Source organism: Thamnophis sirtalis, unplaced genomic scaffold (genome assembly GCF_051295495.1).
Source record: "Thamnophis sirtalis isolate CommonGarterSnake01/CBP01778 unplaced genomic scaffold, rThaSir2_p1.2 scaffold_4, whole genome shotgun sequence".
NCBI classification, from domain to species: Eukaryota; Metazoa; Chordata; class Lepidosauria; order Squamata; family Natricidae; genus Thamnophis; species Thamnophis sirtalis.
This window is the reverse complement of record NW_028261384.1, coordinates 26980445-27006405: the sequence shown is the minus strand read 5'-3', so window position 1 is coordinate 27006405 and position 25961 is coordinate 26980445. Positions and strand designations below refer to the sequence as shown.

The window sequence follows — 25961 nt, the reverse complement described above, 5'->3', positions numbered from 1 at the left end:
TTCAATATATGCTGTTGGTGGTTTTCTTAGTGTTTGTCCTGCATGGTTTTAAAGTTTGCTTATTTTTTCAATACACACTAACCTAGTCCTTACATGAGAGGATGACATGAAGATCTTTTTGAGCTAGTTCAGCTGACAACCATTTTGAGAATTGGCACTCCGTTCTCATGTCAGCCATTTTGTTCAACTATCCAAAGCATGTGTCCAAAATTTCAAACACATTCCACAGACTTAAGAGGGAGGCGCAAGCTTGTTGTGTGCCAAGTAGTATAAGCCCCCCCCCCACCTCGCTTTTTATGGTGAATTCCCCTTTAACTGTAGTCCCATTTATGTATGCTCTCTTGGTCCTTGAATCAAGTATAAAGAAATGAAGTTGCATACTTTGCCATGACATCTGTAATGGCTAAAATGTGCCAATTTACCAGCTGCAGAATAACTGGATTCTCATACTCTAATATGGCTGTGAATACAGAAAGAAAAGAGTTGATAAGAAACATTACTGCTACTTGTTTTGCCTTTTCACTGACTTAAAAGATGTGGCAGTATTTTAATCCATGGTACAAAATTTGTTTGGGAATAGAAATTGTGATTTGGGCTTCAGAGTTTCTACTCCTTCTCTTAATATTGCAGTCGAATTACCCATTTTCAATTTTTTCAACATTTGAATTGCTCTAGAAGCAGTGGTGGGATTCAAAACTTTTTACTATTGGTTCTGTGAACTGTCTTGGTGGGCTTGGCAGGGAAAGGATACTGTAAAATCCCCATTCTCTCTCCATTCCAGGGGAAGGTTAGTGCACAATCCCCATTTCTTCCCGATCAGCTGGGACTTGGGAGGCAGAGAATAGATGGGGGTTGGTCAGTCAGAGGTGGCATTTACCGGTTCTCCAAACTACTCAAAATTTCCGCTACTGGTTCTCCAGAACTGGTCAGAACTTGATGAATACCACCTCTGTCTAGAAATGTTTTAAGTCTTGTCCTGCTTAGAGTTCTCATTTATAGACTAAAGAGATTTTTGCATGAATAGTTATATGAAGAAAGTTAAATCATATAATGATTTATTCCAGATAGGACTAGGTTTTTCTCATCCCCCCAATTTATAGGAGCTCTACTGAATTACAGTACAATTACAAGTCTAAGGGATGAACTGCCTGCACTCCTTACCTGTATTTGAGCTGTTCGGGGCTTCCACGCACATGTACGGAGCATATGGTGCCTGCGCGATGCCCCGCCAAGCAGCTGGAGTGTCGTGGAGGCATTGCGGAGCGTCATGGGCGGTAAGCACGCATGCACGTGCTGCACGCATGTGCGTGCATGCTGCGCGCGTTCATGTGGAAGTCCGGCACCATTGCACCATGCTGGTTGCAACAGGCTCCAGAACCCACCACTGGGTGCAAACCATTGCTGGCAGTAAATTGCACTACGCTTCATTTTTGAATCTATAGTAAAATCTGAGTAGGAAAATAGAAGTTTATATCAGAGACAAAGAATCTGTCACTACCCAGGCTTTTAGCAAAACAAATATCAGCTGTTCTAGAGAGTATGACATTAAAATGCTAACAATTGAAGTTTGAAAACATATGAAAGGCTGTACTGTAAATTCCTCTTGGTTGGAATATATTATATGGGACTTTCAAGTTATTAATACTAATAACATACATAGGCTCCATGGAGTTCAGTCTAGTTACTCTAAAGAAAACTAATTCTGAACCCTAGCCCATTAAATTTGTTTGCTTATTTTTACATCTGAACAAACTCTCTATGCAAGATGCATTATTATAGGAAAAAACAAATTATTCTGTCGCCATCTTTGTAACCTTTAGATGGCTCATTGCATATGAATGTGATATTCTGTGAAAATGTGTCTCAGAAGATAAATGTTCATTTAAAAAAAAAGTATTCAGAACACTGGCTTTGGACACAAAAGCTTGTGGAAAGATGCCAAGAAATAAATCAATGAAAATTCAAGGCAATGTGCCATCCTATGTTGCCTTCACAGAGATTGTCTTTCTCATTAATGTTTTAAGGACCTGATTCAACAACAAGAAGATATTTTTGGCACAAAAATAGGAACAGATCCCTGTCTCAGAATCCGTTTCAGGCAGGATTTCCAGATCTTTCTTTAGAAGGAATTTAGGCTGTGAACCTGAATGTTCTCTAGTGCAGTAAAATGTATGTCCCATTCAGAATTGATTGGGAAAGCTTTCGCATAACCATGAAGTCTATGGGTGCCTGATGGAAGACAAAATCATTCAATTCAAAGGGAATAATCATATTAAGATATGCAATTAACTCAATTCCATTTATATTAAATCCTAGCTCAAAAAGAGTCTTGCTTCTGAAATAGAGGTTTAAATTAAGAATTGTAGTGTATGTGCAAAGTAGAATATATGCCTTTTATTCTGGATGTGAAACAGGAACCATAATTTTAAATTGGTATGAATAAATAAATTATTTCCTCAGCTACACTTTGGACAAGTATAGCAAGTGGATGAGAAAAACATGGATAATCTATAAATAGCAATTGAGAATGGTGAAAGAGCTGCCTTGAATTGTTTTGGGTTTTTTAAGGAAATTCAGTATTTTTATTTGAATAGTATTTTTTGTAAAGACCTTGGATCTCAGGTAAGTGGCATCTAAAACTTTGCATGTACGTATATATAAATAAAGAGGCAAAAATCTCAGGCCATAGAACTGGCATCACAAAGTACCTTACAACATGTCGTGTCTAAATACTTAAAATCTATTGGCTGAATTATTTTGTAAGTTCTTATTATGTCCTACTAGACATGATAAATGTATTATTTGTCTAATTCCTGTGTCTATGACATTATTTCTCCTATGTTATGTTGTAAAATTTCAATTTACATCAATTAAAAATATTAGCATACATTCCTTCATTCTAGCAAAATCTTAGTACCTGCTGTTTTCAAGCAGGTATATCCAACCTTGGGCCACATTTGTTTGTTCATTTACTTGTTTATAAATTTTATAGGTCACCCATCTTACCACAGGGTAACTCTGGGAAACTTACAGTTACATCTTAGTTAAAACATAAAATGTTAAAATCAAATCTTAAAACTATGGGAAGTGGAATGGGGTGGAATGGAGCAGAGGTGTGATTTGCTATTACTCAATCAACCACCTCCATTACATTGTTCTCCACTGAGTCCCAAGCCAACTGGCAAAGCCACATCTTTAGGCCCCCTACAAAAAGATAAGAAGGTTGGTGCAACCTTTCAGTGGGAGGTAAAATGTTCTAGAGCAGGGGCCTCCAACTTTGGCCACTTTAAGCCTGGGGACTTCAAATTCCAGAATTCTGGGAGTTGAAGTTTTCCAGGCTTAAAGTGGCCAAAGTTGGAGACCCCTGTTCTAGAGGGCAGGGGCACACAGCAAAAAAGGGCCTCTTCCTGGACCCCACCAGCTGGAATAACTCTGCTAATGAAATCTGTAGCATGTCTTCTCTGGTGGCATGAATGGTACGGGCCAATCACAGTGGGGCGGAACGATTTTATACATTAAAATGAATCTATGCAATTCATTTAATGCAGCCTAGGCAAGCCAAAAGGTTAAATACAGATGTTTTATAGGTGTAACCTAGTGGGTATGCTTTTAGTTCTATTTTAATTTTGTTCTATGCTGTCCAGAGTCAGTTGCTTATGAGATGGGCAGTTCTATAAATGTAAATAAATAAAATACATAAAGAAAGTCAAACTTTGCAATAGGTTATTTTTTCTCTTACCATGGAGACCATGGGTTTTTTTTTCTTATCAAGCTTGTCTTTTCAACTCTACATATCTATTTCATCAGATGTTGAGAAAAAATGCTAATATAACCATCTGCTTCATTGCTATGTGTTAAATTCTTTTTCTTTTAGATATTCTGAAGATTATTATTTGCAAATAGTTGGTAAACTACAGAACTGTACCTGGAATAGAAGGCCACAAGAATATGCCAAATTCAGGTAAGGGGTTTTGGAAATGAGCCCCACTGAATCTTTGGAACTAGCTAGTGTGACACATAAACTTAGTTTTTTGTTTCTTAATTCTACAAAATCAACGGCAGAAGAACTTTAAATGAAAATGTGATATACTAAAATAATAAAAATGGTATTTTTAACTCTCTAACTTGAAATATATTACTGTTTGCATTTTTACACTGCTTTGGGAATACAGTGCTATATTAGGACACTTTTCAGTGGAATGAAAACTAGAGAAATGATCAGTAATACTACTTTTTCTTTCTATTTTTGTGGATGGATTGCAGAATTAACCAGAATTATCTTAGTGGCTGCAGCATGTTTCCTTCTATGAGTTATATTACATAGAATGCTCTTACATGGCATGTCCTTATTTATGTGAACATGCATTTATATTAGATACTAATTTTGCCCAAATACTTTCTTTATGGATTCTACCCCTCCACTTTGTGGAGCGGAGACAGGCAGATATTTTTTAGCTATAGGCCACATTCTGTTGCTAGAGGCAGAAGATTTCAGTGACACGGCAATGTGGTTGAAATGTTCAGCCACATGATTTCTTGCTTTTTTATCTTTGTTTTGTTTTTAAAATAAAAAAGTTGGCTAGTAAGGGATTGTTAACACTTATTTTGCTTTTTGTTAAAAAAAATTTTTTACCAAAAGATACCATTTAAATGCTTTTTTAAAAAATGAACAGAAATGTCATGGAGAATAAAGCTACCAGTGACTCAGTTTGTATGATATGTTTACCGATATGTAATAGAAACATTGCTTAGTCAATAAAACCTTGTTCTGGGTTTGCCCAACACACTGAATCATGGACTAGATGGGGTAATTTGAACAAATGCAATTTGTATTCAGTGCATCATGCAAAGTTCAGCCAACGATGAGTAATCATGTTTGTGACATGCTCCTTCTAGATTTAAATACAAGCTCTTATCAACTGCCAGGGAATTAAGAAATTCTTAATGCCTTTTTGGCAATGCTGCTACAGTGAGCTCTGGGACTAAGATCGTTTGAGATGAGTACTCCTAGGTCTTTAATAGAGTAAGGGTCGCCTACGAGATTGTATTCACCCAGTTTGTATTTGGTGTTCATATTTTTGTTGCCAATATGTAAGACAGAACGTTTGTTAGTTGAGATTTGGAATTGCCAATTGCGCGACCATTCTGGCACATGATCAAGGTTGTTTTGTAGGGAAGCAGCATTGTTGGTGGTGTTAAATAGTTTTGGGTAATTGATGAAGAGGATACTTATAATATGATCACAAAGGTAATTTATGTAAAGTAGAAAGAGTGTGGGTCCTAAAACGCTGCCTTGGGGGATACTGCTGCTAACTGGTGCCAGATTTGACAGGGCGCTCCCTATTTTGACTACTTGTTGCCTGTTTGACAGGAATGTGGCAATCCACTTGTGCAAGAATCCAGAAATGCTGTAAGAGCTTAGCTTTAACAATAGTTTGTCATGTACCACTGAATTAAAAGCTTTACAGAAGTCTATGTAAATTGCATCTATTACTTTACTCTGGTCAAGTTGTGTGATCCAAATGTTTCTACACTGTAGGAGTTGAAAATTATAAGACAAAGTTTTCGTGAAACCAAACTGCTTGTTAGAAATCAGGTTGTTTGTCTTTATGTAGAGGGTGATGGATTGGTTTGTAATTGACTCCATGACTTTACAGGTAGGTAACACAAAGAAATTTTTCTTTGTAGCAAGTTAGCAATTTTGAAAACAATGTCCAGATCAAAACTTAAAATAACAACTTAAAAAGCAGATTTAAAAAAATATTCTGTTCAGTACTTCCTGTAATTCAAACATGATATAAAGATTCCAAACCCAAGCTTTTTATTTTCTGTAAGTGCCCAGGGAATTGAAATATAAAATACATATATTTTCATTTCTGCATGTGTAATCAACTGAATTGTCAATGATTCTATGAAAAAAGTATCTTACAAGTATCTGCCTCCATGAAGTTGTCTTTTCTCAGTGCTTTTCCTTATTATAACTTTCAGAAACTACACATTAAAATTTTACTGTGATCTTGCTTTGAAAAAAACAGAGAATAGCAAGCATTGTAATCTTTTTATAAACATGAGAAAACAGCCTTTTCCTGTTAAAAAATTTACTACAGTCCTGGCATTTTTTTGTGCAAATATATATTGTGTGCTCATATGTGGGTTTCTTCCAAAGGCCAAATGTATTATGAAAACTAACCAAACAATCTTCTAGGAAGTTTGGGTTCAGAGGTCAGAAAATCTCAGAGTGAAGACACAGAGTCTATTCCTTTAAAAAAGGTGTACTGAATTTTTAATGGAAGATAGGTTGATCCCAGCAAGTAAACTGGGCTTGATTGAGAAGTTTCTGATTTCCACTTATCTCCCAGTGGAATTAGTTGCATGTTCTTGTCTACATCCTTCTCATACAGTGGTAACCCATCTTCATTGGACAACAGTCATAAAAAATAATTGACATGTGTAGGGGCTACCGTAGGATAGATAGACCATAGTTTCCCTCTCCCTCCTCAAAATCAAATAAAGCATGGCATATGATGGCAGAGATGTACAAAATCAGTGTTGGGTACTATCAGAACTAAAACATTTTTGAGCATCTTATTTATACATGCGCGCGCACACACACACACACATACACATACACACTGATCTATGATTGTGGACAATGATTTGGCTGTATGTATGTATGCATGCATGCATGCATGCATGCATGTATAAAACTGTATTTAATTAATGAGCAGTGTGGAATAGTTAGTGTGCAGTGAGCTTAACATCAATCACCAACCAAGACAAGTCATTTTAAGTAGGAAGTTTGAAGCAGAGAGAATGTCTGTCACCATCTGCAGTCACAAATCAATTCTCAGTTGAAACACACAGCCTGGTAATTAACCTACATTTTTGTTTATGTTGTTGGCCTAAATACCAATGCTGTAATTCTAGGCTAAAGCTGCAATGGAAATAAAAGAGGAAAACTATTGTGGCAGAAAGATATGTTAATAAGTGTGTGGAACAATAATTGCTAAAAAAAAACCTTGATTTAGGAGCAGGTGATTTGAAATGTACTGCACAATTCCAGAAACATTTGAATGAACCATATTTAAGGGGTTCTGTATTGCCCTTCAAAAGAAAATATTAGTCGTAGTCTCTAGACCAAAATGGTGTTCGAATATATCCATTAATCAGATTTAAATATTGTTAAATACCATAGGATAAAACTGAAACAATGGAAATAAGATTTATTAAAAGGTTCCAATGCAAAATAAATAGGTATTGACATTAGAAGGACTGAAAGAATGGGAAAAAAAAAGACTACTTTTAACCTGCCTTAGGCACGAAAGCCAGCTAAGTGACTTTGGGTCAGTCATTCTCTATCAGCCTAACCTACCTTACAAGGTGGTTGCTTTGGGAAAACAGGAGGAGAAAGCTCAGATTCAGTTTTCCCAGATGTGCCAACATGGCTCTCTTAATAAATTGGAACTTCGAACAAAACTTTGCCTTCAACTCTGATTAAATATTGGATGTTATTTGGAACCCTGACATTAACCTGAATCTGAGCTTTTTCCCACCCAGTTGAAAGTTCATGATCTTGCCCCACATCCACAAGTCCATCACATGGTCCAATCTTCCACTGCCATGCTGGCAGTTCCACCCATCCAGTTCCGGTCAGGTGCAGAGGTGTAGAGATAAAGGATGATCTTGGATCCTAGGAAGGAATTTTATTTTGACAACATCACATTCTACTCCTTACTATTCCCCCTCCCAATTCCACACTAATGAAACAGCATAGCAGAATAGAATATTAGTGTGGCAGGCCAAAGATCCCAAAAGGAACTGGCTGCCTGACATCGGCTCAAATTTAAAAAAGTGAACTGGAAATAAACGGGTTGATTAATACTTACATAATAGAAGCATAATCTCCTGTTTGGTCAGCAATCTTGCTAATAACTACATATACAGGATGCAATCTGAATCAGTCACTGGGTCCAAAAAAAATTTATTCCAAGTTTTTAGACTCATAGTGGAGCTGATCACTGGGAAACTTCCAGCCCAAGCACAAAACCTTGGAAGAATAAACCTTGGACTCAATGACTGATTCAGATCCTGCAGCATTATTCTGGGAGCCATATATTTGCCTTCATTCACGAGAGATTTGGGCAACCAGAGCTTTATATACTACATATACTTTTGAATGCACATATTTTAAACACTTAGGGTAATAACTTTATTTTTACAGATGTTTTTATTAACTGAATATAAAACAAAAAATAAATACCAGAGGAAGTTACAAAGAATGTTTTTTTAAAAGATACAGATATAATATTTTTATGTAGATAATATATATCACAATTCTATATATATTTAGTTTTGTTGCATGCTGTCCAGAGTCATTTACTTGGGAGATTGGTGGCTATATGAATTACATACATACATACATACATACATACATACATACATACATACATACATACATACATACATACATTAAAATATATACATTTCAATAAAAAGTAACCATAATTTATTATAATCATCCATAGTGAATTTACATTTGTTGAGATTCAGGCATACACTCCCAATAACCTTGTTATCTGCTTAGACCTGCAGGAAATAGCAATAGCAATAGCAATAGCAATAGCAGTAGACTTATATACCGCTTCATAGGCCTTTCAGGCCTCTCTAAGCAGTTTACAGAGAGTCAGCATATTGCCCCCAACAATCTGGGTCCTCATTTTACCCACCTCGGAAGGATGGAAGGCTGAGTCAACCCTGAGCCGGTGAGATTTGAACCGCTGACCTGCTGATCTAGAAGTAGCCTGCAGTGCTGCTTTTAACCACTGCGCCACCTTGGCTCTTGTAGGAAAAAACCTACCTCTTCTCAATTGCCTTTAATTATCTGGCTGTTAATATCAAAGTTATACATAATATATCATTTCCAGATAATATCCTTATCTTGATTCATAATTACAATGGTAGTTTCTGGAGTTCGATTTATACAACAGGCACCAGATCCATTTATTTAAAAGTATATTATCTTGTCATGATCCCGCGGGAGAAGCTACTGCAATTTTTACAGTTCAGAGAGTCTGTATTATGTAGCTGGTCTCTTTTGGTGATCTGCATTTTGACACTAATCCTCAATACCTACATAAAGTATTTTTAAAATAAAGTCTTGTAGGTAGCCAATCTCGCAAGCAGCAGCAGCAACATTTGGCTGGGCTTGGCTGGTCCCCAAAAGCTAAGCAAGCCTGATAGCATTTGAATGGTAAAAATTCAATTCTGGGATTGAGAAAAATAAAAATAAGAACATCTCAGGAAAGGGCAGCTGCAAAGCAGTTTCATATTGCTGTTAAGTAAATTACATAAATATACACCCAGGAAGCTTCTGATTCTGACTTGAAAGAAATATTTTAATATGGCTATAAGTGAGAGTGTAGATTCATTCTCCGAGCTTGAGGCTAGTTTCTGAACATTTCGTTACCAGGTGAAGTAACATATTCAGTGGAATTTATGGAATGTCAGTGTTGGTTATTCTACTTATAAGGGTTTCGAGATGTCAGTAGATCTTGTAATAGAAGGGTCACATCAGGTGAGGGATCAGGTGTGAGTCACGTCAGGTGAAACCTGAAGTATGGTGGTTGGTAGTGTGACCGATGATTCTTGCATTGCTCCAATCAAATTGGTACTATTTGGTGTCAGTGTGGGTAGGGATTAAGAATTTGGGATCATGGCGATTGACTGCCAGCTGGTGTTCATGAATTCTGGTTTTCCATTGATGTGATGTTTGTCCCCCGTAGAACTGGTTGAAATTGTTACAACTGATTTTGTAAATTGCATTGTTTCTTTCAACCTCTAGGAATAACAATAGTCCACAAACCCACAGTCACAATCCGGCAGGAATTATCCAGAACCGAATACATGATACAGAAGGATGAAAGAAGCAATGTAATTTACAAAAACAACGGTAATAATTGCAGCCAATTCTATGTGGAACAAACATCACATCAATTGAAAATCAGGATCCATAAACGCTAGCTTGCAGTCAAATGCCATGATCCCAAATCCCTAATCTCTACCCACACTGATCACCAGTTGTGATTGGAGCAATACAACATTCATCGGCCACACTACCACCCGCCATACTTTCAAGTTTATTGAAACTTGGCATTCCACAAGCAATACAACCTACAATCAACCTAAGAACCCCTGAGAATTCAATTAACTGCACAACCAACCAGTGTCCACAGTCCCCCCCAACCAACATTTCACTTTCCAATGACCCTCACCTGATGTAATCTCCCCACCATAAGACCCACCACAAGACCTTCACTTTACATGACCCACACTGAGAAGACCCATCATTAGACCTTCGCTTAATTTGACCATCCCATCACAGGACCTACTGACACGCAAAGCACTTATAGGCAAAAGAACACCAAAGCTGACATTCCCTAAATTTTGCTGATGATGCTATCTAGCTTGATAACAGAACATTTGAAAAGCAACCCCCAGACTCTGAGAATGAACCTCAACAGCCGAGGTGGCTCAGTAGTTAGGGTGCAGTACTGCAGGTCAATTCAGCTGACTGTTATCTGCAGTTCAGCGGTTCAAATCTCACTGGCTCAAGGTTGACTCAGCCTTCCATCCTTCTGAGGTGGGTGAAATGAGGACCCAGACTGTGGGGGCAATATGCTGACTCTGTAAACTGCTTAGAGAGGGCTGAAAGCCCTATGAAGCGGTATATAAGTCTAACTGCTATTGCTATCCTACACCTGAGCTACAGATATTTGCCACTGTTATGTACCTATAGATCATATATAATTTGTAATGCAAATCTTCCAGTCATACATCTAAGGCACAGTAACCTGAGAATAATTTTTATGGCTCAAAAAGCTAGATAAAGCAATTGTAGGCGCTCAAATAATGCAAAATTACACAATTTCAATTCTAGTAGGTAAAGGATGCCATTATGATTTTTAGTTTCCTCTCTTATGGAAGTCTTTCAATTTCTGATCATATTTTGATATGGAAGCTTGTGTATGTGGTGTATGTATACATATTTATTTTATTTTATTTGATGTAATCTAATCTGGTTTGATTTGACTCAAACTGAATTGATTTTGGCACCACCTTTCTCCAGAGCTACTCTAAGCATCTTGAGATAGAAATACAATAACATAAATACAAAAATACAATAAAGACTTTGCCATACATTTTTTTCAAGAGTTAATGAACATCCTCCTGGGCTGTTTTATTATGATTTTCCTACCAGTTTAAACTCATTGATTGATGTTTAGTTTATAAGTATGAATCTGGTTTTAATCTGTTAGTTGTAATCTATTATAATGAAACATTTTGTTGTTGACTTTGCCTTTATACGTTTCATTGTATGAAAGAGGGATCTTTGTGTTGTGCTATTAATTTATTTTACATCAAAGTAAGATATTTTCATAAAATTGTACATTTTATAAATACTAGATAGTAAGTTCTCACATTCCAAGGTGTGATTAAACCAAGGTGATTTATAGACCAAGTATTATTTGGTGATTCTCAAAGAGGAAAGTGTGTGTAATTACAGTTGCTAAAATCAAAACATTGCCAGTATTTAATTTGGCATAATTGTATTCATCTTAAGAAATGAGGAAGGAATAATTTTATAAATATTCTTGTGTTGTCTCTTGCCCCACATGGTATTAGCATAATACTCCTTGATTGCATTTACCTCATTAGACGAAGCATAAAATTAACTGTGAACTTTTTGTATCAGTTTCTAATTTAAAAAAAAAAACATTGGGCCATTTCTGGTTATATTGTAATAATGCTCTCTGCATTGGGAATAGCTTTGCTTCTGAATATTATCCATCATAGAGACATTTTAACTGATATTCACATTTTTGGCTAAAGCAGATATTTGCATAAAAATAAATGTACTTTGTAAAATGCAAATTTAAAATGAAAACATTGCAAAAAATATTATAGCGTTCATATTTGTATTACTGCAATGCACTCCCAAGCTGTGGCTCAGTCGTTAAGATGCTGGTCTTGTAAACTGGACAGGTTTGAGACTCAACACAACAGGATGAGCTCCCATCCTTGCCCCAGCTCCTGCCAATCTAACAGTTCAAAAGCATGCAAATGCGACAGGGGTGAGTTACTGGTTCACAACCTGCGCACACGAGCAAAATAAGCGTGCACGTGCGCTGTTCAATGTAAATTGTTCTTCATACATGCACAGAACAATTTGCATTGAACTGTGCACTAAAAATCAAAATGGTGGCGGCCTAGAGGCAGTGAGGGAATCAGTTCGAGGGCGTGGTAGGCCTGGGTCGCTGACGGTTCTGCGACCCAGGCCTGAATTCCATGACTGGTTCGGGAGCAACCTACTTCTGAAATGAGAGTAGATAAATAGGTACTACTTCAGTGTAAAGTAGTACCTATGCAGCGTACTCTGCAGCATCATGCTGGCCACATGACCACGAAATGTCTTTGAACAGTGCTGGCTCAATGGTTCTGAAATGGAGATGACTAATCCACCCTATAACCAGGAATAACTAGCAGAGTAAAATCCTCATGGACTCCTTTAAAAAAAAAAAAACTACATGGGGTGCCATTGAAGACCACTCAGAAACTTTAACTGGTTCACAATGCAGAAGTGCATGCACTAATGTGATAAAAAATTGGATTTCCCCATGTGTGTAACACCTTTGTGGCATGAGCTGCACTGGCTTCCAGGGGTTTTTTTGTGCAATTTAAGGTGTTGGTCATCACCTAAAAAGCCCTATATGGCACCAGGACAAGTTACATGTGGGATTACCTTTCCCTAAATTATTAACTCTTAATTCCCTGAATATACCCAATCTGCCAGGCCAGGTAAGGGACACATACTTCTATTCTCTTCCCCTAAATATTGCCATCTTACGGGAGCTAGGAAGTGTGCCCCTTCTGTAGCAGCTCTTGTCCCATGGAATCCTCTTCTTCTACCCTATAATGCCTTTGAAGACTTCATTTTTTTCCCCAAGCACTGGAATAAGATTAGATGACTGAATATTTGAAGTTAGATTTGATGCCAGGTTTTTGTTTTTAATGTTTTAGTGTGTTTAGTGTCATAAATTTAATAGTTTTATGTGATATTTTACTTTTGATTAGGAGCCACCCGGAGTTGGTTAGAAAGTACATGACTGTATAAATGTTTTAATAAACAAACAAACAAACAAGCAAGCAAGTATTAATAATGAGTTAAAAATCATTATTTTTTTCCTTATCTGTATTGGCTCCTTTGAACTACACTATTCATGGTAGTAATAGGGTAAGTAAAGCCTTACAGAATTAAAATATTTCATAACAATCTCTCTCCTAATTTGTAACACATTGTGCACCCATTTTATGTCTCATCCCTATTTACTTCCTTGGAGAATTGATTGAAGTAGCAACTGCTGCTGTATAATGAGTACAGTGATGGAGTTGGACAGGAGAAATCCTCTCAAGGTGCCTGGAGGCTGTGTGGATCTGGATGGGGGACAGTGGCTTGGGCTGAACCCTGGCAAGACTGAATGGTTTTAGGTGGATGGAAGTCGAAGATCCAGGACTCAGACATCTTTAATTCTGGATGGGGTGGCACTACCTCACATGGATTCTATCTGCAACTTGGATGTTCTCTTGGATATTCCTGTCAAAGAGCCGCTAGGAGAGTCTTTGCAGAATTTCAGACGCTGCACCAATTGTGGCCTTTCTGGATCAGGAGTCCCTGTGCTCAACCATTCAAGCCCTAGTCATCTAATCATTGGACTACTCCAATGTGCTCTACATGGGGCTAACTTTGAAAACCATTAGAAAGCTTCAACTTGTGCAGAGTGCAGCAGTGCAGGGAATCTTTGGAGCCCCCTAGAGTGACCCATTGACTGCCACCTTTTCTGGGTGCAATTTAAGGTGTTGGTTATTATCTACAAAGCCATGCATAGCATATGTACTGGAAGAACCATCTCACCCAGGCCCGCCCCACCCATGTTACAGAGGAGGCATGCTGCAGATCCTGTCAATCCCAGCTTGTGGGGTCCAGGAGAAGAGCCTCTCTTCCATGACCCCATGACCCCAGTGCTTTGGAACTCTGTGCTCCCCCAATATAAGTATTGAGGTTTATTGAGGTTGACTTTCAGTGAGGTTATAAATAAAATGCAGCAACCTATATATACATTTACCCAGGAATAATGGGACAATTCTGAATTATGGGATAATTCTGAAATACTAAAGTGTGTACTTCAGAATGGATTTTCTATGAGTTGACCTTCCACTTCTACATCCTGTAACAGCAAAGTGGATTGCTTCATCAAAAGCTTAGGATCCACTAAGATTAGATCAATTAAATTTAATATTATTCAATCCAGTGCCTTTATACTTAAAAGGCCTTTCCCTAGTGTAATGGAGCAATACATAATTTCTTGGAAACAATCCCACTGAAATCCTGAGCTTAATATTCAGCAGAATCGCACTATAGAATTATAATTATAAATCTTAGTTTAGATATCATGCATTCCATCACAAAAGGAACATGACTAAAGAAAATGATCAAGTACCAGTATTATTCTCATAGGCAAAAAATGAGGTTTTTTAAAAAAAAAATGTCTAAAAGCTATAGGTAATATTAAATTAGGGTGGGTTTTCTTTACCTTTTGCAACCTGTCTGCTATCATGGCTAAATTTACTTGAACATTGAAAATAACAAGAAGCCTTTTAAGTTTTAAAAAAACCACACACACTGTGTAAAACTGTCAGATCCTAACAATATAGATACCTAACAATATTTTTCCCAGAAGTCTTAAGAGTACCTTGTATTTTAAATCAGAACTTATTAATAAGCTGAATCCACGCCTTTATGTTAACATACTTATTAATATAAATGGGATGTGAAATTAGAGTTATCTATTAAGTCCTATTTATATCTGTTCAATTTTGTTCTGCCGTAGAATTCTAAAACAAAATCTGCAGCAATAGCATTTTCTCATTGTTGTCTGGTAGTCCTGGATTTGAGCAGCACTAAATCCATCCCTTATTTTTAAAAAAATAAGTACGTAGATCTACATAATAATAAAATAAGTTGCATTCCACCTCTTAAAATCCTCACCTAGCCCTTGTTGGCCAAACTGGTTGATGAATTATATGAATTAAAATCCAACTTATAACAAGAATGTCTTGTTGGGGGTCATTTAATGCATGTTTATAATAATAAACAATATGAATCAGAAGTTAATTTTATTTGCTGATGATTATCATATTAATCTCTCTACTAAACTCATTGTACTGGTCTTTCATTTTTATTATGAACTTCAGGGCAGAGCTTGCTTCATGCTGCGATGCTATGCATAATTTTATTGCTTCTCAAAAAAATACCCCATTGGGAAGCAACATGACTTATGAAGTGGACAATAAAAAAACCATCCACATTACAGAGGACATATTCCAGATGTTACCAGAGGTAAGAAAAGCTCTGATGTTTATAAGGTACCATAAACAAAGCAGTATAGGACCAATAAGAGGTGAAGAAAAAATATCTTTTGAGTTTAGCTTTCGCAAGAACAATTTTTTTTTTAAAAAAAAAAGTTCTATTCTATGCAACTCTAGTCAGACGTGATGTCCAATTTCACCTCACCAGAACTGGAGAATGTCTCTTGCTTGAGAAAATTATTGTCCGCTTGAAAGGTATGATTAGGCAAAATACAATGACTCAAATGTAAAATTGCTTCCATAAATATATCCAAGGTCACTGCTATGTAGCTCTTGTATTTTAGAAAGCAAATATGGTAAGAATATGCTTATGGCTTTGCACAGTGGCATTTCAACAAACCATCATTAAATGAAAATTGGCTTAATGCAACATGTGTATCAGGGACGTGCAGTCACTAGAGGCAAGGGAGGCGGGGCCTCACCAGTCTCCTCAGAGAAAGGAAAGGATTTTAAATAATTTTCTTAAAATAATTAAAGCCAGGGTAGTTGCTACCAGATTTCAAGTCACAGTGGCTTGGTGTCTGCTCTTAGTATTAACTAGGAGGAGGCCAGAGAACTCGGGGCCTCTTTTGCATAAGGAATTTTTCGCCTTTTAAGAGTTAAGCAAAGGTTAACAAGCAAAGAATTCCTTATGCAAATGAGGCACATATTCTCTCGCCTCCTGTAAAGGGCATTTTTAGAGGCTTTTTAGAGTTCTCTGGGAGCAACTAGCTCAGTCTGACTCAGAGCTCTGGCTTTTCAAGAGGGGAGGGCAGGGCAGGGCAGGGAGAAGCAGAGTTGAAATCGTCTCTGAAACAGCTGGAAAAGGTGCGTGTGGGGAGGAATTCAAAAAGTTTGATCGGAAGGCAGCAGGGGAAGGGGGGGTATGGCAGAGGAACTGCTTTCAAGCCTTTGGAAAATATATCCAATCCAACTTCTGTGTTTGTGTTTGAGAGTGAGTGAATGAGAGAGGGATCGAAGTTCTCTGTGTGTGTGTGTCTGTTTGAGAGAGGGGGGAAGGAGGGAGGGAGGAAGGAGGGGGAGGGAGAAGAAAAAGAGTGGGAAAACTTATTTTGCAAGGGGGAAAAATGTTGTCGCTTTAAATCAGAACTGAGCATGCCTGGCTGTGGAATTCTGGGAGTTGAAGTCCACAAGTCTAAAAAGTGCCTCACCAGGGCTAAAGCTGACCGCACGTCACTGATGTGTATCCAGAATTATTTGGCCTGTAGAAAATACTGGGAGTTTTAAGGATAGGAGATTTATAATACTTACGAGCAATTGAGGTAATGATTACTCAGTAAGTACTCAAAAGTACTTAAGTACTTAAAAGTTAAGTACAGTAAGTACTTAAAAGAAATGCATGCTCCTGCCTTTTTAAACTCTGACACATTCTGTCACTGTCTCTTGTTTTCAGTCTCAACCTCTGGATTTTCCTTTCAAGCAGTGTGCAGTTGTTGGAAATGGAGGAAATCTTAAGAGTTCCAATTGTGGAGCTGAAATTGATAAATCTGACTTTGTGTTTCGGTGAGAAATTTTAAGTACGATAATCAACTCATTGCAGCCCATTAATAAGAAAGGGAGTGAACCAGCCTTTCCCAATGTGGAGATATTGGCTATGGATGACTGGAGTTATAACTTAATTAATACATCTAGAAGTTGAAGGGACATGTTGTGGAACAGGGTTGTCAAACTCAAGGCCTGTGGTCCAAATGTATCATGCCATGCACATCCCTGGTTTAGAGAAGCAAGGGAAAGTTGTGATACATCATGGGATGACAATGTGATGCTGCGAGTTTGACACCCCTGTTGTAGAAGAATATAAAGGTCATTTAGCTACCAATATAAAGGGACTCAATGGCTAAGCTTGCCGATCAGAAAGGTCAGCAGTTCGGCAGTTTGAATCCCTAGCACTGCATAACGGAGTGAGCTCCCGTTACTTGTCCCAGCTTCTGCCAACCTAGCAGTTTGAAAGCATGTAAAAATGCAAGTGGAAAAATAGGGACCACCTTGGTGGGAAAGTAACAGCATTCTGTGCGCCTTTGGCATTTAGTCATGCCAGCCACATGACCATGGAGACGTCTTTAGACAGCGCTGGTTCTTCGGCTTTGAAATGGAGATGTGCACTACCCCCTAGAGTTGGGAACGACTAGCACATATGTGTGAGGGGAACCTTTACCTTTTACCTAACTAAAAATATGACATTATTTGTCCACACCTTTGAGTACCAGCTGATTGTGCTGGAATTTAGATGTCGAAGGTACAGTATGGTCAGTTCTAAGTGGGGATAGCAAGCAAGAGATGTGGTGGTGCAGTGGTTAGAATGCAGTATTGCAGGCTACTTCTGCTGACTGCTGATTGCCAGCAGTTTGGAAGTTCAAGTCCCACTGGCTTAAGCCTTCCATCCTTCTGAGGTCGGTAAAATGAAGACCCAGATTGTTGGGGGCCATACGCTGACTCTGTAAGCCACTTAGAGAGGGCTGCAAAGGCACTATGAAGTGGTCTAAGTGCTATTGCTATAAAGGGTTGTTGGGTTATTTTGCTATATTTGCCTGTATGCTTTTTTATTGCTTTGTAATGAAATCAGCTGCATCAGATCCATATATGTGTTGAGGTGTGCTTAGTCCTAAGGTTTATCAGTGAATGAAAACAACTGAATCAAATAAATACACGGTACTTCTTCCTCACCAATTTTCTGTCCCCAAATGATTTAAGTACTTCCATTGTAACTTGTTGCAAACGTAACTGGACTTAAGAAAACCTCACATCTGAAGAGTTATCTCTGATGATCCATTTATTCTCCCTTTTGTCAGACAGATACCATGTCTGACAAAATTGATGACATGGTATCTCATTTTTAGCAGATGCATAAATTTGCATCACAAATCCATTTAAATAATTAGATAAATATCCTCCCATTATATAGAAGGAATGCTATAAATTTGATATGATTCCTAATTTTGAGCCTCAAAAATTATGTATATGATACATTTTCAGCATATTTTTATGCCAAAATGTAAGTTCCATTAATTTCTTAGAGGTATATTTAGAATAAGCCTTAGAAATCCAATCCTTCAAATACAGTAATAAAGCTATTTAAGTGATTAAACTACAATTCTCAGAATTCAGTTAGCTAGAAGTTAGCTAGAGCCTGATTTGGTAAAATTAATGTATCTTTTAATACTTGAGAGAAATCTGACTGTTACAATAGGAGTGGAATCTAAACACCTTTTGTAAAATTACAGGTGCAATCTTCCCCCAACCAGCGGAAGTGTCAGTCAAGATGTTGGCAATAAGACAAACCTTGTAACTGTTAACCCAAGCATTATAGCTCAGAAGTGAGTATAACTGTGGTATTATTTGCAATCTGTGTTTAATCATTAGGCTAAACACCCAGAAGCTCATTGGTGTGTTATCATCATCACCATGGCTTCTTAGTTCTACTGGCTTCATTAATGCCCCAAACCCCCTCTTAAAAGGCAGGCTAATGGGACTCCTTAACCTTTTATTCTTTGAGAAAGTAATGGAGCCGTGGAGTCCTATAGTTTCTGCTTCCACAAATTTCTCCATCACTTTGAGATCAAGAAAGCATTGGAATAATGAAAACCATTATCTAAAAAGTGGCAATGGGCTTTCCTGTCTCTCAGTGCCCCTTAAGGTTTTGCTTCAGTGCTGCAGCTAATTTTATATTATGCATTGACTGAACATATGGCAAGGAACCAAAATGAAAGGAGGGAATAGATTCTCCGAGAAACAAAACCTGCATAGTCATTTTGTTAAAAGTGGCTCGCTTTGTGTACAAACTAAATATGCTAAATTTAAATAAACTGTAAGCTCAATCTGACTGCCTGTCTATAGTTAAAGTACTGCTGTTTAAGGTAGATGCCCTGTATTTTTAGCACATATCCACATCCAGTGTCTTTGCTCTTATGATCAGATATAACAAACTGAATGACCAGAAGGCCACCTTCCTGGAAAACATTTCAAGTTATGGAGAAGCTTTCCTCCTACTACCCGCTTTTTCCTTTAGAAGCAACACAGCAGCATCTTTCAAAGTGCATCACACCCTGAAAGAGTTCAGTGCGAAGCAGAAGGCTATATTTTTCTACCCGAGGTATCTCAAAAGTCTTGCCCAGTTCTGGAGAACTAAGGGTGTCAAAGCCTACCGACTGTCTTCCGGCTTCATGATCACCAGCGCAGCAATGGAACTCTGTGAGAATGTGAAGCTGTATGGTTTTTGGCCTTTCTCCAAAAGCATAGCAGGTATTCCCATAAATCATCACTACTATGACAACCAACTTCCAAAGCCAGGTTTCCATGCCATGCCCAAAGAGTATAACCAGATACTCCAGCTCCATGGAAGAGGTATCCTGAAGTTGCAATTTGGCAAATGTTTGACAGAGTAGCCCAAGGTATGTTTTTGCTTCAGAATGGAGGAAACCTCTGTGAAGGCCATGCATTCCTATTTTGATAGCCGGGAAGACAGTATATGATAGGTGATGCCAGAAATGTTGGATGCTGGAACTCAAACTGGGTTGTAAAACCTCTTTTCTCTCTGTCTTTCTGAAACTCTTTTTCTTTCTTTCTTTGTGACAGTCAATCTGTTTATAGCATTCCATTCCCTGATTCACACCGTTTTACCCGCTTGACATTTCCCAAAATTATTGTCTATAAAGGGCTTTTGAAATGAAGACACCTGCACAGAATTACGGTGAGAACCAGAGGGTGCATTAGGATCATAGGTTTGTCATTTTTACTTTCAATAAAAGAGAATATTTATAGCTCAGGGTTGAACTGTGGAGTCCTTGGTCCTCTCTGAGTCTGGTTGTTTTCTTGCAGATGTTTCATTAGCCAACTAAATAAAATCATTGGTGACTCACATTGATTATATTAGCTAGGCAGGTAATGAAATGTTTGCACGCAAATAACCAGACTTGCAGACCACTAAGAGCTCCACATCTTTGTTTTATTTGAGTATCTAGTAATTAATTAAACAGCAATGGCTTCATGTTTTATAGCTGGGGAGGACAATCTGTAACCCATAATCACATGCTATCCTCAAAACCAATCTTCTATGATTGAAATCGATTGCATAGTTTGTTGTTAGTTGGAGATAAGAGATGTATAAAACTTGTAAAAGAAACCCTAAAATATTTTTAAAAATAGTAGATCTTAATCCTGCCCAGGGTTAAATAGGGCCACTACATGATCATTGAATGCCCATATACTTGAAGCTGCTCCAGAAATGTTATTTGACTCCACCACTTTAGAGTGCCTCTGACAACAGTGTTATTACTTGTGAATTTTCCTGGGTATATCCTTAACTAAAATTATAATTTTAATTTTGCTGTGTGCCATGTGGACATGATACTTCCTTGTAGAGGGAACCTTGGAGATAAATAAATGAAGTCTCGCTAGATCAGAATCATTCTATTAAATGTGGTCCTTGTTCCCTACAAAGATCAGCAAGCACGTAAATTAAAGTTTATTTCATAATATATCTAAAAACGTGCATGATGTATGCAAAGATCTTTGAAAAACAAGAACTTGCAGACTTAACATATGAACTTCCAGCCACGGATTTGATACTTGGGGAGATATTGGCTTAGAATGAACAATGTTTAAATTTTTTAAATCATTAACCTTTAGGTTAAAAGAGAAGCTATATAGCTTTTTATTGAGTTTTCCAAGGAAAGTATTGTTTTGATGATATTCTCATGGAGGAGGTCTGAACTTTTTGTATTTATTTGATGTGTAAGGAATTTCAAGGTACTCTTATCTTTCACTGGACAATTATTTCTCCATCAATATTCAGCCTTTTTCTCTTTATTGAATCCCAGAGTAAAACATCATGACACAGAGTCACACTGCAATCTGTTGTTGGATTTGATCAAGTCTCAAATGATTAATTTTTGCAAGCATAACTACAAACCATTTTGTACTTAAGTATGGCATTATAAAAGTAAATGTGTGCCATTGTAAATGGTTGTAATCTACTTTTTTACATAGATTACATTTTCAAAGCTCAGAATGTTCACTAAGAAGACACAATCTCAGGATGAAAGTGGTATTTATGTAGCTATTGCATGCTTAGTTGATATTGTTATAAACATATTTATTGGTTTCTTACTGCAATCTAAAATAGTAGAGCACTGTCTGTCTAGCATCTGGAAATATTACTGAACCTTTTCTAGTGTGCAAAGAGTTATACACGGACTATTTTCAAATGTAAGCCTTTCTCTGCATTTTGCCACTGCTTTCTTGTTTTTGTTACTTGTGGAACATCAATGTAGCATCCAGTCTATTTCTGTGAAGTATTGAATTGCCAAAAAGTGCAACCCTCTGCAATCTCTTCACACCTGTGGGCAGGTAACGTGTACTGAATCTTCTGCATATTTGTCTTGTCCATCTCTTCTACCAATTCTTCTTTTATACTCATTAAAATAATAATGATTAAGAGCAGGCAAGCAATTTTTAAAAATATTCCAACATGCCTTATACAATCAAATACTACAAGAATTAACACTCCTTGTCTCATTCTCCAGTTATAATATCAAAAATTACATATTCCTGTATTTTGTAACAAAGATAAAATTATACTTTTAAGTGTGAGGCTAAAAAATGGAATTCATGAGATCAGAGTAGTGTGAAAAAAGAAAAAAAATCGCTTGGCAGTATATACTGACAATGTGCTTTGCACACCCATTTTCCAATCTCATAATATTTTTCTGGTATGGGCAGAATATATTTCTAATTGATGTATGTTTTACAGATAATCATCTGGACTCTGATATTTAATTCTTAATGTGTGTTTCATTAAAATACTATTAGAATTAAATTATTAACAAGTCTTGATTAAATTTTCTTTTCTTAACAACATGGAACAAGGGAGAACAAGTTATATCATGCATTCCAATAAAAAATGGGATATGCCTCTTGGGCAACATTTTCAGACCCATTGATGGCGTTCATTAACCAAATGAGGCACTTGTCTATAAAAATTGGAAAAATAAATAACTTTTTGGATTTGACTTTCTCCAGAAATGAAAGACAGAGCAAATATTCTACTGAGCATTAGACACTGAAATTTTGCTTAATTTTGACCACTTAGTGAACAAAGCTGATGGAATCGGATCTAGGTCAATCTATTTATGAAAAGCATATCTAGTTTTGGTAAATCTCTCTCATATAGATTTTTCATAGCAAAAAAGCAGAAACTACATATGTTCTCAATCTTGCACAAAGATACCACTAGGAGAATACAAAATAATAGAGTTGGAAGAGACCTTGGAGGTCTTCTTGTCCAAGCCGAAGCCCAAGCAGAAAAGCCCATATTGTTCCAGACAAATGGTTGTCTAATTATTAAAAACCTCCCAGTAGTGGAACCCCCACAACATCTGAAGGCAAATTGTTTACACTGTGAGAAAAAATTTCCTTGGTTCGAGGTTGGATCTCTCTTTGATAAGTTTCCATGTGTTATTTCTTGTCTTGCCCTTGATTTTTCTTTCCTAAGTGTAAAACCTTATTTTTCTCACCACTAAATTGCATTTTGTTGGATAGGGCCCAGTGTTCAAGTCTATCAAAATATTTCTGGATCTTGAGCATATCTTCTAAAGTGTTGGCTATTACCCCTAGCTTGGTGCTGTCTGTGAGTTTGATAAATTCCCTTCTCTCCCTTCATCTAAATCATTTATGAAGATGTTGAAGAGTACTGGAGATAAAACAGAACCTTGGTTATCCCACTGAATACTTCCCTCCATGTAGATATAGTTCCATTGAGGACTACACATTGAGTGTGATTGGTCAGCCAGTTGCTATTCTATCTAGTGGTGATACTGTCTCAGATGTTCTATTTTACCAAGAAGTAGGTTGTGGTCTACCTTGTCAAATGCCTTACTGAAGTCCTGAAGCACATGCTACTATTATACTCCAATCCCGATTCTTGATTTCAGAGAAAAGTAATCTAGGTGGAGACACATAACTGACAAGATCCAGGTGAGACATTCCTACACATATGCCATCTTGTCACAATGTCAGGCATTTTGCACTGGACTTAGAAGCATGTTGTTTTTGAAAATTGATTAAACACATCAATATGGTTTCAGCTTATAAATCCAGGGAATGTCCTTTTGGTTTTTATGTCTATTGAAAGATAGCTTATATGATTTTCTCCTGGATTCTTAAATAAATACTTTTTCATTGTACTTATTGGTTTATTGAATTTCTACAATGTTTGAACTATTGGACATAGAATCCCAAACTATTTATGCTTGTGTAGGTATTTTCCTCTTCTTTTAGTCTCTTTTCAGTAAATTTGTCACAACACTTGATAATTTGCAGTCAAAGTATAATATTATTATCTATTTGAAATTGTTATTAAGTGTCTGACTATATTTATGGATCAATACCTTCATTTTCTGTGCAATGCATTGGGAATTGTACTCTGCTACCTTTCTGTATCGGTGTATTGTTTATTGGTAATATTTTGTCATCAGCCAAAAGACATTGTTGATGCTTTGTTTTAATGAAGTATCTCAGTGCCAAAGATATTTGCTTTCACAGATATAAAGTATATGTTGGTTGGTGAACTAGAATATTTTTGTGGGGTTTTTTTTGAAAATCTTGCTAATAAAAAGTTTTGTGATATTTATTGCATCTACCAATTCATTTTATGCCTACATTCAGATCATTATGAATGCATACCCATATTAAAATGAGGGATCCTCAAATATTTTAGGATTGGTGGACAATGTGGAATTTTGAAGATTGTATGGGCACCATCAAGAAAATGACACCATGGTGTGTATAAGTGTACAAATTATCAAACACATGTGTCAAAAGGCAAATTGGCGAAGTTATTTTTTTCTTCTGTACATTCTCTGTGGCTTCTCAGAAAATTCTGCCTCCCTCAGATTCATGTGTATGTATGCATCTCTGAGCATTCACCCAAAGAACTAGAATGCAACCATTCAACATGTTTTACTTAAGACTGTTTCTTGAATGTGCAAGGGATTCAGAGATTTTTGTTTCAAATAAAGATTATGTGGTGATTGTGTTTTGTTTTTTTTACACATGGAATCATGAAAGTCAAACATACCAGGTCAAACATACCATTAGGAAGATCACCATTAAAATAAAACAGGGGCAGTTAGCATATTTTCTCATTTGCTTATAAACAAGTCAAATGACTTAAAACCTACATTTAAGAAATTAATTGAAGAATAAATAAGGTAAGATTTATTTTATATTGCCTCCATGTAGGGAGCAAGTTTGATTTATTATAGTTGGGTTTTTTATGTTGAAAAGTCACCAAAACCAACTGTTTTTGAGAAAATTCTCTTTAAGTATGACCTGAATCATGACATGAAAATGAATTGTTTATCATGGCAGAAAACTGGAACTGTATTTTTATAACCAATGTCTCTGGTTAAGTTCTGCTGGAAGATTCTCATTTGCATGGCTTAATTAATTGATGGCCCCAAACCTCCTTCTTCTGAAACAAAAAGTTTTCTGTATGCAGTAGTTGTTAGGTCTGTTGTTAACATGCTTTACGCACATAACGAAATCTTGGGAAATGAGAAATCCCCCACTTTCCTCCTCTTAAAGCCATCTAACCTTCTGACTTTTGTTATCAAATCTTAAGGCATTAATTTATATAGATTAATTGTGAAGTATCACAATAACTAGTGTTACTGCATTTACAGGAAAGAGGCTATATAGTACAAGTCTATTTCAATAAATCACAGAATTAGAGTAGTTTGTTTTTTTTTGCTCTACTCCTCTCTCTGTCTTTGTGGATAAGAATTTAAATCTAGCTTGCCTTCCCTAAAAATGAGTCACATAAAAAGTGAATTATAAAATATGAAAAAGCACACACACATAGACACAAACACAATACTTTAAAATCATAAAATTGACTTTAGATTGGCTGGATTTGTGAGGTGAACTTTAAGTGGTTATTATTTTTTTTACTGTGCTGTATGAATTGAGTCTTTATAGTTTATAAACAATGGCTTTATATCACAGTATGAGCCAAATACAATCAGATATAGCTATAGCACATAGACTTATATACTGCTTCACAGTGCTTTACAACTGTCTCTAAGTGGTTTACAGAGTCAGCATATTTCCCCCAACAATCTGGGTCCTCATTTTACCCATCTCGGAAGGATGTAAGGCTGAGTCCACCTTTACCCTGGTGAGATTTGAACTGCCAAATTGCAGGCAGCCAGCAATAAGCAGAAGTAGCCTGCAGTACTGCATTCTAATTACTGCGCCACCACAGCTTATGTACTGCACATGTTTTATGCAATAAAACAAGGTGACACCTGATTTAACCTTACTATCACTTAGGGCTAGGAGTTTGTTTAGGTAGGTGTACTTTTTTCTTTTCTATTTTTTTGCCAGATTTTTTTAATTTTTTTCTCTTACATAGCATTTTAAGTATAAATTCACATAATTGTTATTCTTCTTATACATTTATCATTCTTATACATTTGTTA

The 25961-nt window shown here is 36.8% G+C and overlaps 1 protein-coding gene across 1 annotated transcript in view; it reads left to right on the top strand.

Annotated features, from left to right (window-relative positions):
• The window catches only part of ST8SIA6 (ST8 alpha-N-acetyl-neuraminide alpha-2,8-sialyltransferase 6), a 46135-nt gene extending 21733 nt beyond the window's left edge, over nucleotides 1-24402 (top strand). Inside the window, exons 4-8 of the mRNA XM_014059653.2 lie at nucleotides 3875-3961; nucleotides 15310-15454; nucleotides 16877-16986; nucleotides 18705-18797; nucleotides 19397-24402. Of these exons, the coding sequence (XP_013915128.1) occupies nucleotides 3875-3961; nucleotides 15310-15454; nucleotides 16877-16986; nucleotides 18705-18797; nucleotides 19397-19865 (904 nt within the window). The 3' untranslated portion in view covers nucleotides 19866-24402. The remainder of the gene's footprint in view (nucleotides 1-3874; nucleotides 3962-15309; nucleotides 15455-16876; nucleotides 16987-18704; nucleotides 18798-19396) is intronic.
• Nucleotides 24403-25961: the final 1559 nt, after the last annotated feature.